This window comes from Coturnix japonica, chromosome 7 (assembly GCF_054131305.1).
Source record: "Coturnix japonica strain WE chromosome 7, WE-NBRP24, whole genome shotgun sequence".
NCBI classification, from domain to species: Eukaryota; Metazoa; Chordata; class Aves; order Galliformes; family Phasianidae; genus Coturnix; species Coturnix japonica.
The window spans coordinates 593,672-610,581 of NC_140669.1; the positions used below are offsets into that span (position 1 = coordinate 593,672).

Below are 16,910 nucleotides of genomic sequence, written 5' to 3' on the forward strand. Positions count from 1 at the left end.
GTGTGAGACCCACAACTGCACATGCAAATTGACGGGAAAAAGGCATTTTGCCAGCAGCCCCTGTCAGTCTCTGGAGTGTGAGTTTTCCAGTGGTGTGTCAAAAATGGCAAAGGATGCTACTGGTGTGCTTGAAACTGGTCTTTCCTGAGCCAAGAGACTGACCCCAGCCAGCACACGCTGAAAAAGCCCAAGAGTTAAACTCCAGCTGGGCCCCTTGTCTGTAGAGAAAGAGGGGACTTTATGAATTAAGTTTGCACATATTAGATGTGTGGAAAAATGTTCAGCAAGGTGTTTCTTCCTCTAAGGAAATCTTCATTGTCTAAAACCATTATATGCAGTGATAGTGGGTTTATTCTTCTAACTTTCACAGATGCTTTTAAAATGTCATAGATACAAACACATGGGTGTGAGCGTGCTCAGCTTTCAGGATCTGTCCTTAACCAATTGTACTGGGTATTGTACTGAGGGTATTGCCGCTTTGAAATACAGTGTGCGTTGAGGGTGGGGTTTGAAAGCATCCCATTAGTTTGTTTCAGTTATTATAGTAATAGAGTAGAAATTTGTAGTCTTTTAATTTCTGGATTTAAGGGTGTCTTTTTTTTTTTTTTTTTTTTTTTTTTTTTAGTTTAATAAAGTGTGTCTGATGAATCTCCTGCGGTGTTACATAGGGATCAGATGTGATCCCTGCTAACAAATCCAGTTTCATTAGCATAACTCAAATCCATCCTCTAATATATCTCTCTAGGAAAGCCAGATGCATTTGGTTTTGGCTACACGTGTTCAGCTCTTGATTCATAAACATAGCTTGGTTCTACCTGAGATAATCTTCTATGGAAAGCCAAGATGTATGATTTAGGGCACAGTAACTCAGAACCGATACTTGGCACAGTTTTATTACTGAACTAATGTCACCCTAAAGAAAACACGTTAGTTTTATACCGTGCAGTTTCATTAGGATTAGGTTTTGGCCATGCAAATGAGGCAGGATTCGTTAGCACAGCTTAATTCCAGTCTACGGTAAGTCTATGTGAAATGCACATTCGATAAGGTTCCTCCATTGTCTTCACCAGAGTTTATCCCTTAATCTGTTAAAATGTTATGAAAATGCAGTTGCAGTGTTTATATGCAGACTACTTTAAAATGTTAATTTTTTAGACTCACATTAGACTCACAGAATATTTTTAAGTCATCAAATGCAAACAGCAAAAGAAAAATCAGAAGATTTCCAAATTTTGTGCTGTAAGACACATCTATTTATTGTTTCTGAAGGTGAATGAAATGGCTGCAGATGCCTCTCAAAACCGTTTGCTTCTTTCTTGGGGGAAAAAAACTGTTAACCAGTTTTTACAAGAAGAAATTCCTCCAGCTCTGAGAACACTCATACAAACTTTGATCCCGTAGGGAAATGCTTCTGTCAGAATTGCAAATCCCTTAAAATAGGGGCTCATAATAAAAGTGCGTCTAAAGCCTTGCAGGACATCTCAGTACCAAATTTCTGACAAAGAGCTGTTCTGTGTGCTCGCGAAGAATTGATATAAATATCTATGAAGCGTGTGGTGTTAATTACTCTAAAGCAGTGGCACTGTAGGTGATGTGAAAACCTTCACTTTTCATCAAGTGCTATTCATATTTGCCAAGGGCACTATAAAGCTCTCAAATCTATATTGATTTTTTACATTGTATGTCACGTTGGAACCAAAACTCCAATAAATTTAACACGTAAATTATAGTCATGAGTAAATACATTTTAAGGTGGTAAGTTCACTTAAACACAGTTCTGCGAGCTGTTAGTCACTGATGTGTACACACTTGGCCAGAAGACTCGACACATTTCTCCGCATTAACCAAATTTGGGAATACAGGCTTCAAAATTAAATAGCAGTTTGATCTCCTGGGGTACTTTGTTCTGCCAGCACTATTATCAGAAAATCTAGGAATTATGTGATTGTCATTTAACTCTTAACAAAACTTTGTTCTTCGTGTAAGATGTAGCAAATATCTGCAGTGAATATAGTCAGTATTTAGCAAATGGGTAGAATAAGAAATAGGGGCATGATAATCAAACAAGGGAATGTGAGCAGTGTGTGAATGTTAGTTGTTTGGTTGTTGTGCTACTCTTTTGCCTACAAGAAGCCCATGTGTGAAGAGCACGTTGGCTCCATTTGTTGCAGTGGGATGGTACATGGGGCTTTTCATGCTCCAGTGAGTGCTCTAATGAAGATTGCCCATCCTCACAGTTCACGCTCACACAAAATTTATTTGGTATGGAAGAATTTTGAATCATTTTTGAGGCAATGTGTAATGCAGTATTTTGGTGTACCAGGTAAGGGGCCTACATGCTATGTTTGTGTGTATTTCCATGCATGCAAAGCTAGAAGTAATTAGAGGCACGTTTCATGCCTGCCATTTTAACAATGTTATTTCAAGAATAACTGTGTTCAAATTTATATGCTAGGTCAGAGGTTCTCAGTTCCTTGGGATTGAAATATTCTCAGAATTTACAGAATCTGCACTAATATGCTAGAAAAATAATATATAAATCTTCTCTTTTAGAACTTCTTTATAGTCTATAATTGAACTTTGATCTTTATGTTTGAGCATTGTCATGATTTAATATTACCCCAAATGAATTGCCAACCTTCAACTTGATATTGGCCAGTTAACTTCCTGATTTCTGAGCCTCTTTAGTTCAGCAGAAAAAGCTTCTATGAAACGGTGACTTTAAAGCTATGGTAGTTGCACTGGCAAGAGACATAAAATACATTTTCATAAAATACACTTTCAGTAAATGATAAATAGATAATTAAATGAAAACATTAGTAATAACTTATAAAGGGTGCTGTGGGAAATGGGGGCAATGTAGATGGCAAGAATCTCACCTAGGGTTTTGCTGTTGTTGACTTTTTATTTCAAAGCATAGATAAGAAAGTTCATAGAACTTAGAAAATAAGTTAAAGCAAAAAAGCAAAAACAAAACAACATGAAAACTGGAATGGTTACAAATCTTTCGAGATGAATCTAAAAGCCATTCAATTGCTGGTGAAAGGAGCTAGCTGTGATTTGGCCTGATAGCCTATAGAACATGGCTGAGCACATGGTGGTGGTTGTGCTGATAGCAGCGCAAAGATCACCAGTTATTTCATGTCCAGACAAGGGAAAACGTCACAATTGTGTCAGTAGACCTCGGAGTAATTCAATGTGGTGAATGTAATGCTCGTGAGAATTCCAAACGTAGAGATTGAGATTTCCTTTTTGATGTGTTCTGTAATTCTTCTGGGTTCTGAAAAAAAAAAAAAAAATTAGCAATTGATTTGGTGTCCATAATAACTTAGGAAAAGTTAGGAAATATTTCCTTTGATTTGCAGAGGCAGTGTGTGTGTGTCACAAGAATATTTCTCTTTTTGACCACCGCTTGGACTTTCTGATCTTTTTTCAAACCCACTGGATGGCCAAACGCTGGGCAATGTGATATTTCCATTGACACTACTCTAATCATGACATAATGATCAGAAATCATTCACATAATTTAAAAGTATCTCATTTTTGAGACCTGCTTTAAGAAGAAGTACAGCAGCCTCACACTCTTTGAATTTAAATGAACTCCTGTCTCCAATAATACACCATAATTTCTTAAAAGAGACTGGTGTCTACAGTGCTCTACTTTTCCTTCTTTTTTTCTTTTTTTTTTTTCCTGAGAAAGTAAAACAAATCTTGTAGCTCATATGCCACTTAATAGTAGCTGCTCACAAATGTAATTTTTATTTAATTGATGACCACCACAGATCAACGGTATACAGTAAATCTCCATGTTAAAAGGACTGGCAAGAATCCCAGCTTGCATAAATCAGGGGAGCTCTGTTGACAACCTTGCTGACTTCAGTCAGCTGAGAACCTGGCCCACTTATTGTGTAAGCATCGTGGTGTTACTTGGAGTCCAGTTGGTGAAGAGCATGATATTAATGTCTGAGCTGGTATTCCAGCTCTACTCTTGGAGGAGGCAGAAGTTACATATCAGAATGTGGTCCTGTCAACCACTTCCATTCTTCTTCCAAAAAATTAATTGTTGTGGTGCTTACTGTCCTGTCTTTTTTGCCTCTTCTTTTTCCCCTTTTCCCTCCCAGCCTTCAAACAGGTACAAAGAAAGCAAACAACTCAGATGTCAATACAAAACTCTGGTAGTCCAGCAGTTCAAACCCAGATGTGGTGGAGTTCACTTTGCAAATACTTGCTCCTGAAAGGCAGTTAACTCTATTACATAGATATAATTCATCTTTTTAAAACCATGGGCATGATACCTTCTGTTGTGTCAGAATTTGAGATGGTCTGAGAATTTGGGATGTTGGCAATTCTCTACCAATTCCCCCTCTATCCCCCCCCATAAATAGTACTGAAATATGAGTTCCTTCCCAGCGTGGCCACATCTCAACCATGTACACCAAAAAAACAGTTAAACAATGACATTCTCGGTGAGGATGTGGCTTTTGCGATTTTGTTTTAATTGTTTCTTTTCCAGAAGTATTGTCTCTCCTAGGCTGGGATTCTGCAGCTCAGGATTAGTGGCTTTGCTGCAGCCTGTGAAAGCTGCTCAAAAACAGCAACTCTGTCAGGCTCAGGAGAACTTGAAGCTCCCCAGAACAAACAATTCATTGCAGCTGTAATCTTCATTTTATATTATACAACTTGCGAATGTCCATTTCCTCCTCTTCTGGTGTCTCATTTTATATCTGTGTGCAAAGCTGTCACACACCCTACTGTTCTGAACAGAAGGTTGAATGCACAGATACCAGGGATGCGTAATGTAAACCATACACCAAACTTATTGTGAATATATTGCTCTTCTTAAAAATGCTTGTTGTTTTTTCATACTACAGTATTGACTAACTGTCTGTGTTTGATGTATGGTTTACCAGCCTGATGTAGACTTATGGTTAGAGCTTAACTTGTTAGTTCTGCTTTTGCAGCCAATTCAGAATAACTACAGATGCCCCAAGATATTAAAATTGACTGCTCAAATGGACTCAGTGTGGGAGTTTCATTGGTTTTAAATTGATAACAGCTGAAAGAGTGAATGATTAAAGCTGTATATGGGCATAGTATGCAGCTCCTTTGTACAAGCTCTTGTGAACAGAATCCACTGTATGGGAATTGCCTTTGTTCTAATAAAAGATATTTCTGAACAATTGTTAGTTTAAATTTTTAAATGATGAAACAAGAGCATTTCAGGAGCCTATAGAGGAAATAATTCCTGAGAAACTGGAATAACTCTGAGAAGATAAAGTGGATTTCTATTCAGAAGGGAGCATTTAAAGTTAAGTAGCATTCCATAAGGTGGTAATTGTGTCTATTTCCCAGGCATTTGAGTTAAATAAGCTGGATAGGAAACATAAACTGTCATAACAGGAGGTTAGGAGTGTTGTGTATGTCTTTTTTTTTAAGTCATAAAAAATGAAGTTTTGAAGGGCCTTATCACAAATAAATCAAACAAGGGCTTGTTTTTTGCTTCCTTTATCCCTTTGGGAGCAGTTCCTATTCTTTGAAAAAATGTTCTGGATAGTTTCTCCTCAAACTAGATTGGAATATACGTACTTATAAAAAAGAGTAAGAAACAAATATTTATACCTAACTTACACATCAATCTAGTGTACAAAAATTAATAACTTGCCACTCAGATAATGCCTCATTTTTAAAGTGCTGTACAAGCAAATATGAAGTGAGATTTCCCCAGCTATCCCAGTGACCTCTAAGAGTGAAAACATGGTAGTTGTAACTCCTGCAATTCCCATGTTTATGTACAGAAACAGATCCAGTAAAGATCCATTAGTTAGATGCAGTCACAGAATTCAGGATATTTGGGTGGCTCATTGGGTCAAAGAGTTCAAAACTATACGGCGTGACTATCTCTGTGTACTGAAGGGCATTTAGAATGGGATTAAATCATTTACTGGACAAGGTACAGAACACGCATCCAGAAAAAGGGTGATGAAAAGGTGAGAACTGCAGATCTGTTTCCATACTTATCAAAATTGCCTCCCAGGAACAGCAAATGTTCTGCATTCATCTTAAAGAATGAAAGAGTAACTGCAAAATACTGGAAGCTATTATGAAGTGGTTATAACAGAAATGTTGCTGAACTCCTTTGCGTTCAGTTCCATTCAGTTCTTCACGTACTGCCCATCTAAACGCAGTGCAGCTCCTTGCCTGTTTTATTTCCAAAATTGTTTACAAATATCTTTGGTTTCTTACTTCTTTTTAACATAATTTACATGGGAGAATGTTCCATCTTATGCAAAGAATTTAACAGGTCTTTGCTAGAATTAAAAATAAAACAATTAAGATGTCAAAAGAGGAAGTGCTAGTACTTCTAAATCATAAATCGCTGTATATATAATTACCACTGAAGGCAGCTATAAATGTTTTATGAAGAATATGTAACCAGACTGTGCTTTGTCAGAAACATAACCCCCAAACATGTAACAGCCTGTTTGCTGATGCTTAACACTGCACATGCACACAGCCTTCTTCACTGTAGTTCTGTGAAGCCAGTCCTCCATTCCTTCTGCAGCCAAAACTATGGCTGACTTAAATTCAGGCTTTGATATACTTGACCCAAATGCAGATCACGTGCACTGGGAGGAGCATTTGGTGCAGATGCCATCCTCATTGGCGTGCTGGATAAGCTTCTCTTGTGCAGAGCCTTTCCTATCTTCTTCCCCTGGTTGTTCTTCAGTCTGGGGTATTCAGAAAGCAAGGGCAGTCAAGCTGCCCACATCTATGCTTAGTAAGAATTAGAATTGATAAATGACAGTAGGGTTAAGCTAGTGTCATTCCAAAGCAGAAAATGAGCAAACAGAACTTGGCCTGGTAGCCTGAAAAAGCTGTGCTTCTTTGAGGAAGAACCACTCCAAGTGATTGTGGTGAAAGATGGTGGGTCTGTCTATGGAGAAAGTGTCCTGGTGCCACAGGAACTTGGGGGTTGCAGGCAGTCCTGCTGCTCTGAGAGTGAATGTGCTTGGTGGCTTTGCCCTGCAGAGCCCAACCTTGTGCTCACTTCCCTCAGCTGTCTTCAAAAACATTTTTGAAAGCCTCTACACCAATATTCAAAATGCATGCTGTTGAAGTGCTTTATGGAGACTGTCTTTTTGGATAAATGATGGTAGTACAGGCCTATTGTTTGAGCATTTAACTGGCTCCTATTGAACAGTTTTGTTCATCTGTTTGATTCATTTTGATTCTAGCTGACAACATCCCCATTACTGATGGCTCTTTTCATAATTTCTCAAACATATAGAGTGGAAATGAGGTGGAGGAAGCTAATTAGTTATCTGAAGAGTTTAACATGATTATACAGATAAGTTTTAGGATGAACACTGTGAGTTAATCAAAACTTTCATGTGATAAAAACTAAAACAGCGTTATTGGGCTGAATGCTTATATATCAATGGAGCAATCAGTTAAACTTGGTGTAGCATATGCCATCCTCATAAAGACATTTGGTATCTTCTGCTTTTAAACAGGTAGTCTGATGATTAAAATATCCTATAAAGGCTAGATGAAATTATATTCTGTGTCGTAATGGTGCAAATTAATAAAGCCCTTGAATCCATATGATGGTCTGTGATGAAACTGCACATGCACAGAAGAGGTGTGAGTGCCAAGGTTGGATCATTGGTTAATATTATGCAGGATTTTTGATTCAGTAAGATTATGGTGTGTTGTTTCAAAAACGGACTTCACTTCTTTATGACACATCCATACAAATTCCAGAGACCACAGACTGCAAGTATTAAGAAGATCATGGTAAATGAAAATTTTAGCTTACCTCCAAGTTACTGCAAACATGGAGAGCTTTGTTACTGGGGCTGAAGCTAATGAGCATTAGGACTCAGGGAGGATTTGTTTCTGTCTATGTCTGCCCACCATCCATACCTAAGTTTTAAATTTATATGCAGGCCCAGAAAAGAGAAAAACCCTACTGCTAATAGTATGCTTTAATGTATTTTTCTGTGCTTTTTCTTCTCCCTCAAAACGTAGATCAAATTTTTGGCTCCCATTTGCACTTGGTATGTGAACATGAGAACTCTACCGTCCCCCAGTTTGTGAGACAGTGTATAAAAGCAGTTGAAAAAAGAGGTGAGTACCTTGGTATTTAATACTCTCTTTTGTTTCTCTGTTAATATGAAAAGTTTAACCTTGTACCTCTTCTCGAATGACCGGAGTAGTCAGGCAGATTGTTCTACATACAGCATAACTATGGATTACACTGTGTTCCACTCTATATCTTCATTTTCTTTATGCAACAAGGCATTAATAAACCCCATTCATGATGATTCTTATTTTTTTATTCTTATATTTTGTTTGACCTGTTGTTATTTTAGTCTTTCTTCCTGTAAGCAAATGTTACAAATTGATAAATTGTCATCAACTTTCTTCTGAAATCTCTGGTGAATGCCAATATGTTTTAGTAAGTCCTGATTTCTATTCAATGAAAACTAATGTTGTTCTAGTGTGACCACCAAATTTTGTCTTTTTTGATGTATACAAGTGCCTAGTTTTTATTGTTACTTTAAAGAGTAATAATGTTGTAAGGATGAAAAGAGTACTCATCCTCCTTTAAAATTGTGATTAATTTAATAAGAGAGATTTTCATAGTAGAAAAAGATGTGCTTAACACCATTGCCTTCCTTCCTTCCTTTTGACTGTATCTTCTCACACTGAAGGTCATTTCCTTTGGAAGGTACATGCGGTAGATGCAGAATCTTAAAATGTATTGTATAAAAATGTGAGGCTTCATCACCATCTGTTACAAGTTTACAACTTGTTCCAGGGATCTGGGGAAACATATATCTTGCAAAAGATAGAAAATTTATTTTCAGAATAAGACTGGGTGAACCCATTGTCACTGCCATATAGTGGAGTCTCGGAACAAGAGAACCAATGACAAATAAAAAGACATTTAGACCCTTAACCACAAAGGGAAAGGCTATTTTAATTCCATCATTGCTACCTGATTTTATAGTGAAAGGTGCAATAAAACTACCCTGGAGTTTCAAACTCTGGGAAATTCATGCTCTAATTATACAGCAAAGAGAGCACTGGGATATTACTATTCCCAGAATGCTTGGCAGGAAGTCAGAGACTAACAAACTGGAGACTGTTCGGTAGGGGGAGATAGTAGCATTGGTTTCTCGGTGGAAGACTAGAGGATGGATGAAAGGAGCGGGACAAAGAAAAGGGATATACGAAATGTATGAAGGGCTATTAATAGTGGAGGAATTGTAAAGGAGAAATTCAGAACTTGAAATGGAAAGGCAGAGATTACATGATAAAAATGCCACACCACGTAGAACATTTCTGATTGACTTCTAGGTTCTGAACTTAGCACTGGTTCTCCAAAAGATGCATTAGATATTTTATGGATGATCTGTGGTCTCTGATTACTACTCCAGGAGAAGTAAGGCCAAAAGTCTCTGCACTGCTGGTCTGTAACTGAAAAATCCAAAAAACCTCATTAGATGTTTATTGTCTGTATGAAATATGCACAAAAGAAAATATAGCAGAATTCATGCTTTGGAGTATTATCCTATTGTACATGTGTTTCCTTCAGACTTGCTGTAACAAGGAGGAATTCCATCCCCTTTACATACACACTTCAGTCTACTGTGTACGTACATAAAAGTTAGTCATATGGCATGAGATAAAAATTTTAATTTTATCGCTGTATTTATGAGTTTATATCTGATATACATTTTTTTTATATTATCATTTTTTTGGATCAAGATGCTTGCATTTACTCACATTCTATTTACTCAAAGTGTTGTTTTTACTAAGTTCTGGCATAAACTATCTCAGGACAGCAGTAATTTATGTGAAGTTAAGTCCAATGTTTATGCAAGCTTCTGATGACATTTTATACCGGGGCTGGTATTAGGAAGCAGTATGTGGAGGTGCCAAGTCTCCCGGCATGGCTGAGACTCAACAGATCTGAAGTCCTCCTCTTAATGGCCAGATACGCCTCCAGCCAAGATACTCAACTGCAGAGTCATGGGAAATACTTATGTACCAATTATGGGAAAGGCACATTTAATGAAAACTGTATGTTTACTTTCATAGTCTTAGTAAGATGGCCTAAATACTCAGTACAGCTGGCATATTGGCTGTTGAAAGAAAGCTTTTTTTTTTTTTTTCCTTTTTTTTTCTTTTTTTTCCCTGAAGTTGCTTTTTTCCTATTTAGAAAATTTATCATCTACATAATGTCACTGTACCAAAAATGTTACTTGTGTGTTTCATTTACTGTAAAGGATTATTGGGGGGAAAAAAGGGTCTTAGGAGGCTAACCCTAAATGTTGCTTACAAAATATTCATACTTTGCTGCATGGTTGTGTTCTTATTTATGAGCTCATAGTTTTTATTTATCCACTGGTTTTCTTTTGTGTGTGTGTGCGTTATTTTTGAAAACATTATCACTGTGTACAGAAAGTAAGATTTGAATATGCCATATTAATTAGTACATGTTCCTATGTGGATGAGGTTACATACAATAGCCAACTGTACTAATATTCTCCCACCACAGATGAAAAATGTAGAGGGTGTCATTAACTGTTGGCAAGATTTCCTGTTTAGTTACACTATTTTTAAATGAATATCTACATTGAAATCAGAGGAATTATTCTGATGTTTTTCTGCAACTTAGATCAGATTTTGGTTGTTTGTCCCCTAGGCTATTGTTTGCTCATTCACCACTTCAGGACAGAGGTGCTTTATAAGGTCTAGTCTAAAATTTCTCACTCCATAATGCATATTTATCTGTCCAACAAGAATTCATTTGTTCAAGAGTGAATTCCATTCTTTTTTTCCAGCTTCTTTTTATGGTTATTGAAAGAAAAGTGGAAAGCAGAGGGTCTTTATTCATTCAGTCAGCCATCTTGCAGATCTGGTAGTGGAGTTTAATACAGACAGCAACTAAAAATGTACCCACTTCTTTTCTTTTTCTTTTTTTATTTTTTTTTCTTTGAGTTGGGGTGGTGGGAAGCACTGTTTGTTTGGTTTTTTTTTTTCCCTTAATTCTTCATTTATGGATTCACAAATGTTGATGAAATTCATGCCCCAAGTACTTAAATGTACAGATCTGTGCCGCCATAGTCAAGAGCATTTGTCAAAGAATGTTGGACTGTTGGCATTGAATGCAGTGTCCTTGATAGAAAAATCAGCTGATTATACGATGTGACCTGGAAAAGGGATAATTATGAACCATGCATCAGTCAGGTAGAAGAAATACAGTGGTTGCTCAGAGATTTCCATCATTTCACTTTGTGCTTCCTCAGGGGCTAGAAAGGAAAGTTTTTCAGAGAGCAGTGTATCCATGTGGGATTTCTGGGGGGCATTCTGTTAGTTTGCCACCAATACCTACCTTGGATGCACCTTGAGCTGTTCTGCTCTGTTGACCTGCTCCTTTCAATTTATGCTTGGCCATGTCACCAGGAGGGTGATGGGATGCACCGAACCCACAGAGCTGAGCTGGTGACAGTCCTCCCTGCACACAGTCTGTGTGCCATGTGCTCCTGCCAAGGGTGGGGTCCATTGCAAGACTTGTGGTGTTTCCAGGCCAGATATGATTTCCAGTCATTTCTTGAGTCTCTTATTTATTTTGTTATACACGGCCCTTTAGAAGTCCTGGCTGTTTTTTGCATTTTTTTTTAAAGTAAGTGAAAGGCACGAGTAGAACGCATACAAAAAAATAAAAATACTGGTCTGCATTGTAGCTAAACCAAATGCCATCCAGGACTTCTCACAGTAAAGTTTTATCGTGTGAAAGTAGCCTGATACGAAACTCTTTTCCAGGGATGATCATCTGTCTGTGTGTCTAATGACAGAGTAAATGAACACCCCAAGCAGTCAGTATCCTAAAATTACTGGGGGTATCCAGTGTACTTCAGATTTTGAAATACAGTACTAATGCTTCAGGGAAATACAGTTTAACTTTCATCTCTCTTTTGAAATGTCCTTCATTTTCTCCCTCTATTCCCAAATCCACATTAGCGCTCTCAAGTCAGAGTAAATGCCTTAAAAATGACACTGCAGGCAGCAAGTCTCATGATTACAGGTACCGTTTTTGTTCTAAGCTGGACATTGCAGACATTGTTTTCTGTTGCTTTTCTTGGAGCACAGGATGCTCTGACAGGAATGATACACAAAATTACATATTTGATTCAATGCCTAAAAGCCACCCTGGGATCCATAACCTTGCTTAAAGATTTAAGGAAGACCTTTAGTCCACTTCTGAGGAGGTTCTTAGCTTAGAAAACTTTATCTTTCAACTTTACTTCTTAGCAGCTGTTATGTTTTTTTGCTGTCGTTTGTTTGACAGGATCCAGTTATAGGTTCCGATGTCTGTTTAAAGAAACAGGGAGGTTGTTGGCTTTAAAATTCCCTTACTGCTTGTGTGTTCAACATTTTCCCAGGCTTTTCTACATAGTTTGCCAAGTAAAGGGACTGACCTTTTGTAGCAAACACTTTTTCATTTCTAAATGCTCACTTTGATTTTTGTCCCATTTTATGCTCATTCCAAACTGTTTACAACCCACTAAAAATGACTGTGAATTATATGTTTGTGTAATGGATTCCTTTTGTGGTTGGAGTGGAATGTTTACTTTGAACAATTAGTTATCTTTGGGCAGATTATAGTGACCTGAAAAAAGAATGGCTAAAATTATTATAGTACCTTAACTATTTCCTTTTGTTATCTTCTCTGTTTGGCCAGTGTGTTATTTACTGGGTTTCATTGCTCTGAGCCCCACTGATCAAATCATGTTATATGAGAACAGTGACAAGAACCCCAGAGTGTGAGGAGCTCATCCTGAGGGGAGGGCTTTTGCTTGGGTTGGGTTGGGTCCTCAAATAAGGTTTCAGAAATGACCATTAGGCCCTGAGAGGATGAATAGGTGCATAGCCTTCAGGGGACACAGTTCGGAGAAAAGTTTTAAGTTGAAAATCAGACTTTTTAAAAATGCATCCAGAGTTTGAAACCTCGAAGCATCTAAAATGGATACTCGCTTTGGCTTTAACTAGAATTTGGTTAGGCATAATATTACTGTAGGATTGCACACATACATACTCAAAGTCTCATGCACCAGAATCTTTAGTGTTTGAGGGAGAAAATGTCTTGAGCAAAGATAAAGTACCTTATGGAGTGCAGTGAAGAAATACAGTCATCTTCATGAAGACAAACGAAGATTAAAAAGGTATTTTAAACTATCTCACCTCCCAAATGCCATTCTGCCCTGTGACAGAAGGTTGTGTCCTTTCATCTGTTTTATCTCTTAATCTAAATGCTGAAGTGCAGCTAAAAGCACTTAAAAACCTATCTACATTTTTTTAAAAAAGTGAAATATTACCTTCTAAATCATATGCTGCTTTAAAGGTAGTCAGTATTCTGGTAGAAAGTTTACATAGGGGAGGTTCACTTATCTTAAGGAATTAAGAAAAGAGGAAATGAGTTTTAAAAATATAAAGTATTGTGAATATACTTATATAGCTAGGGGAAAAAAATACTATAGAACATTTTAACACTATCTCATTTTCTAATGGAAGAAAATGTGGCATAAGACTTGAAAAAAAATCCCAGACGCCTCCAAACACTGATGGCTCCCATGTGGGATCATGCATTTTGACCTGGTGTGCTGAGTAGGCTATTGGAGAGAGGTGGGGATGACAGAAGACATGAGGCCCATTTAGCCAAGGTATTTATCTACCCTGATACTCTAAGTTATTAGATTTGTGTTCAGTGACTTGATCTAGTAGTCTGTGTTTAGCTTAAGCAATTTGGTACCAAAAAATACTTCAGTCCCATTCCTGAGGATCCAAAGAATGTAGTTGGAAACTATTGGGTAGTTCTGACAGTGTTCACCATCATCACTGAACTTCCATTAACCATCCTGTGTTCCCAGGCTACATCCCAGCACCATTAGACCAAGCTCATCAGATGGTGGTACTAAGAATAAGTTCCAACAAGATTTCATTGAGAAGGGCAGCCTCAGGAAATCCATCCTGGTCACAGGGTAGCTTTATAATTCTGCCTGAGTGTGGGATTGCTCTCCCGTAGCAATTGGCCCCTATACAACCATTGAAAAATTATTTTGTTTGTATTTTCTCTATCATAAATTTTGCACTGCATATCTCTACCCTCAGAATAAGAAATTGTTTGCAAATAGTAGTTTGTTTCCTACAAGCTCATTCGCTGATGTTCTGTACTTATTTTCCTCTAGAAAGGTATTTTCCAGTCTCTTTTCCTTCTCCCAGGCCTACACATGCTTCCTTGCTTACTGTAATATAATTTTACATACTGTTTCCAGTGGCTTTAGCATTCAGAACCCTGAAAGTACAGAGATCATATTGCTCCATCAAATGATCTGAGCTCCCAGTTCTGCTAATTTTGTTCTGTTCATTCTTTCCCACTTTGGGATAATGTATTATACTTGGATCCAGGCACGCACCAAAAGCTAATACTTCCATGAAGAATGTGCAATTTGTACTGTTTAGCTTGTGATGAGATTCCTGAAGTCTTTTATGATTCTGTCTTGTTCCAAGGAGACTTCTGCTCCCAACGTTTGTAAGCACTGAATTTAAAAGAAAAAAAAGTAAAACAAACTGATTAAAAAAAAAAAAAATTAGACACAAAAATATCCAGCAGTTTAGCAGATAAAGCATTTTTTCCAGGGAATTCTAGTGGGTTGAAGAAAACTGTTTCTGAGGGCATTGAACTATGTTTACTTTAAAGTGGCCAACAAGCATAAACTTAAACGTACAGACGAATGCAGCAGAAAACAACCAAGTTCTGAGAAAAACCCTTGTAAGTTTGTGATTTAAAATCTTGTGTTTTTCTTCATCTTCTTTTGAGCTCAAATTAAGAGCAGTTGAATTTAGTGCAAACATATTGGCAAGCTTTCCCTGCCCCGTTCTGTCTTCAGGCTCAGGCAATCCCCACTATAGCCACCTTTCTTAGAGCAAGAGCCAGTTAATAGCATTGTGCAAGGTCCAAGTCAGAATTGGCTCTGACGGGTATTCACTCTGGGGCCTCTGTGTCTGCTAGAAAGCCACATTCCGAGTTAGGAAAAATATCGAGAAGTGTCAACAGGAAACATCACGGAAGAGCATACAAGACAAATTAGAGAAGAGGAGACAACAGCAGAAAAAAAAAAAAAAGAAGAAGAAAAGGGGAAGAAAAAAAATAATAAGAGCATTTCAGTGACAAGACACAAAAGAGAAAAGAAATATATATTTAAAAATTCCAAAAGCATCTAGTCAGAAGAAGCCATAAAAAAGGCAGGCACTTGGGCCACTTGCTGTGTCTGTCGTAGCTACCTGATACCTGTTTCATTGATTAATCTGTTCCAGGGAGATGTATCCATTTCTATGAGAAAGGGGGGATTTGTATTTTAAGCCTTGCCAGTAACAACAAGCAGACACTCAGTGTGCACCAGAGTAACTTCTGCAATGCCTGGGCCAAATTCATGCCTTGGGTAATTTTATTGCTTTTACTGGAATTACACCAGAGATGAGTTTGGCCTTTTGCCTTTTTCTAGCATTGTATAATATATCTATTAGTGAACACGTAGAAGGAAACAGGGCATTTTGTCTTGAGAATTTTCCATAAAATCTTTTTCAATAGACATCATAAATAAAAGAAACCACTTAACCTATGGAACAAAAAAAGAATCAAACAACATTTTCTTGATATTAAAATAATGTTAATACACCTTGTAAATCAAATAGTTGACGTGTATATGCAGAAACAAAAAGTCTTGAGAAATGTAAAGCCATCTGACCGTAACTGCTGCTTACTCTACCAGTGAGCACATGAAGGTCCTGATGTACCTCCTTTTCACACTGAAGGAAGCACACACTTGAGGATATCCACCTTTGAGCCATAGAAGAAATAAATAGATAGATAAGTAAATAAATAGTAATAAATCCCCTCTTATCCTACTGAAACACTGAGGATGTGAGGCATCTTGTCCCAGTACAATGCAGATACCCTCACAAGCAAGGATCTGGCAGCATTTCCTCTGTTGTTCAGCCATTAATGGAAGGCTTTGGGCTAACACTTGGCAAAATAATTCTGGCCTAGAGATGTTCACAAGGTAAAAAAGTTAAATTCATTAAGTTCTTTTAGGGAAGAAAAAAAAGTGGTTGTATGTTCAGAGTCTTTTAGCATCCCTGCTCCTTAAATTTATGGATTTTAAAGGAAATAATGAAAGCATAATTCCACACTGTGGACTAATTACTTTTCCTGTTAAAAATATAAAAAATTACTACAACTACACTGTTTTTCAGGGGGGAAAAAAGCGTTATTGCAATAAAGGAGGAGGTAAAAAGTTATCCTGTCTGTGTGCAACTCAATGGAGTCAGTTTAAAAAACCCTGCCTTCTTTTTTTCTGCCTGCTATTCAAGAGAGCAAATAACTGCAGTTGTATTTTATTACTTCAATTATTTCCTGTAGCAGCTTGTGTTACATCAATGTTTTAACCATATAATATAGCAGCCTAATGGGATGGATGCCTAAGTGAGAGAAATTGTATCAACAGAAAGCTTCAGGAGCGAAGCAGAGGGCAAAGCAAGACCAGCTTAAAAAGGAGACGTTATGGTAATGGTTTCTCTTCTCTAAGAGAAGTTCTCTTTCAATTTATTTTACTCCTCTGAACTTATGAAGTTGATGTTGCTAGCAATCTGGCAACTGAATCTTCCCTAAATCTGCTACTACATAAGAAACTCTCCCCCCCCCACCACAGGAATCAACAAGTCATATAAAGACCTCCAGTTGTGCATTCGCTCGGCAGATTGTTTCATTTTAGTCAGTATCTTCGCAGATCATGGATGTAATTATATAGCAAACCAACTTCTTTTTGTCTTTGCAC

At 37.5% G+C, this 16,910-nt stretch overlaps 1 protein-coding gene across 5 annotated transcripts in view; it reads left to right on the forward strand.

The window, feature by feature from the left end:
• The window catches only part of ARHGAP15 (Rho GTPase activating protein 15), a 341,387-nt gene that overhangs the window by 211,888 nt on the left and 112,589 nt on the right, over nucleotides 1-16,910 (forward strand). For all 5 annotated transcript variants that reach the window (XM_085552046.1, XM_085552045.1, XM_085552044.1 and 2 more), the window contains one exon: nucleotides 8,032-8,130. In XM_085552046.1, the coding sequence (XP_085408172.1) occupies nucleotides 8,032-8,130 (99 nt within the window). The remainder of the gene's footprint in view (nucleotides 1-8,031; nucleotides 8,131-16,910) is intronic.